This window comes from Salpingoeca rosetta, assembly GCF_000188695.1.
Source record: "Salpingoeca rosetta unplaced genomic scaffold supercont1.4, whole genome shotgun sequence".
Lineage (NCBI taxonomy): Eukaryota > Choanoflagellata > Craspedida > Salpingoecidae > Salpingoeca > Salpingoeca rosetta.
This window is the reverse complement of record NW_004754930.1, coordinates 1,517,580-1,518,508: the sequence shown is the minus strand read 5'-3', so window position 1 is coordinate 1,518,508 and position 929 is coordinate 1,517,580. Positions and strand designations below refer to the sequence as shown.

The following is a 929-nucleotide window of genomic DNA, read 5'->3' as shown; positions in this document are numbered from 1 at the left end:
CCTCCTCGAGCTCAGCATCAGGCTGCAGCAGCTGGAGCAGCAGATGCGTGGTTCACGCACACAGCCGCAGGCAGGCGGCTTCATGGCAAGCGCACCGCCACGCAGAGGCGGAAGACGCGGCTTCTCCAACAACAGCAACAACCACGGACGCCAGGGACGCAACAATGGCAACAGCAACGGCAACAGCAACGGCAAAGGGCGCCGCTTCCGTGGCAACTGTCACTACTGTGGCAAGTATGGACACCGTGCAGCAGAGTGTCGCAAGAAGCAACGCGACAACGGAGCAACAGGCTTCACTGCACAGGCACAGCATCAACATGGTCAAAACGCAGCAACCTTCGTCGCTGCCACAGCTACTACACCCACGCAGCTGCATGACCCACTCACGTGGCTTGCAGACACGGGTGCTTCACACCACCTCACCTTCGTCAAGGACGCCTTCGTGGAGCTGACACCGCACCTGCAACAGCATCATCCACGCCACATCACTGCGTTTGGCGGCACACGTGTGCCCGTGCGCGGTGTTGGCTCTGTGCTGTTGCATGCACGCACGACGAGCGGAGCCACGATGCAGATTGTGTTGCAGGAGTGCCTCTACGTGCCCGAGGGCCAGGCCAACCTCATCGCCCTCGGTCGTCTGACCAGGGACAGCAGCGGCAGGCCAACGGGCCACTCGCAGCGTGATGGCGCTGATGGGCACTACGTGCGCTTCAGCCACGGAGCCGAGGTCAAGCTGAAGGAGCGCAGCAGCCTCCGGTGCTGGCCCATTGTTGCTGTTGGTCCATCCACGGCACACGGTCTCACCGCCGATGCCTGCAAGCAACCACAGCAACCCGCAGCAGCTCCTGCAGCCCAGAGCAAGGTGCAGACACCATCGATGCATGAGGTGCTTGGCCACCGCAACGACAACGACGTGCAGCAGTACTGCA

At 62.2% G+C, this 929-nt stretch overlaps 1 protein-coding gene across 1 annotated transcript in view; it reads left to right on the top strand.

Moving 5' to 3' along the window:
- Positions 1–43: 43 nt before the first annotated feature.
- PTSG_11719 (uncharacterized protein) overlaps positions 44–929 on the top strand; it is a gene marked incomplete at both ends in the record, with an annotated part of 12,802 nt that continues 11,916 nt past the window's right edge. The window contains one exon of the mRNA XM_004997313.1: positions 44–862. Within this exon, the coding sequence (XP_004997370.1) occupies positions 44–862 (819 nt within the window). The remainder of the gene's footprint in view (positions 863–929) is intronic.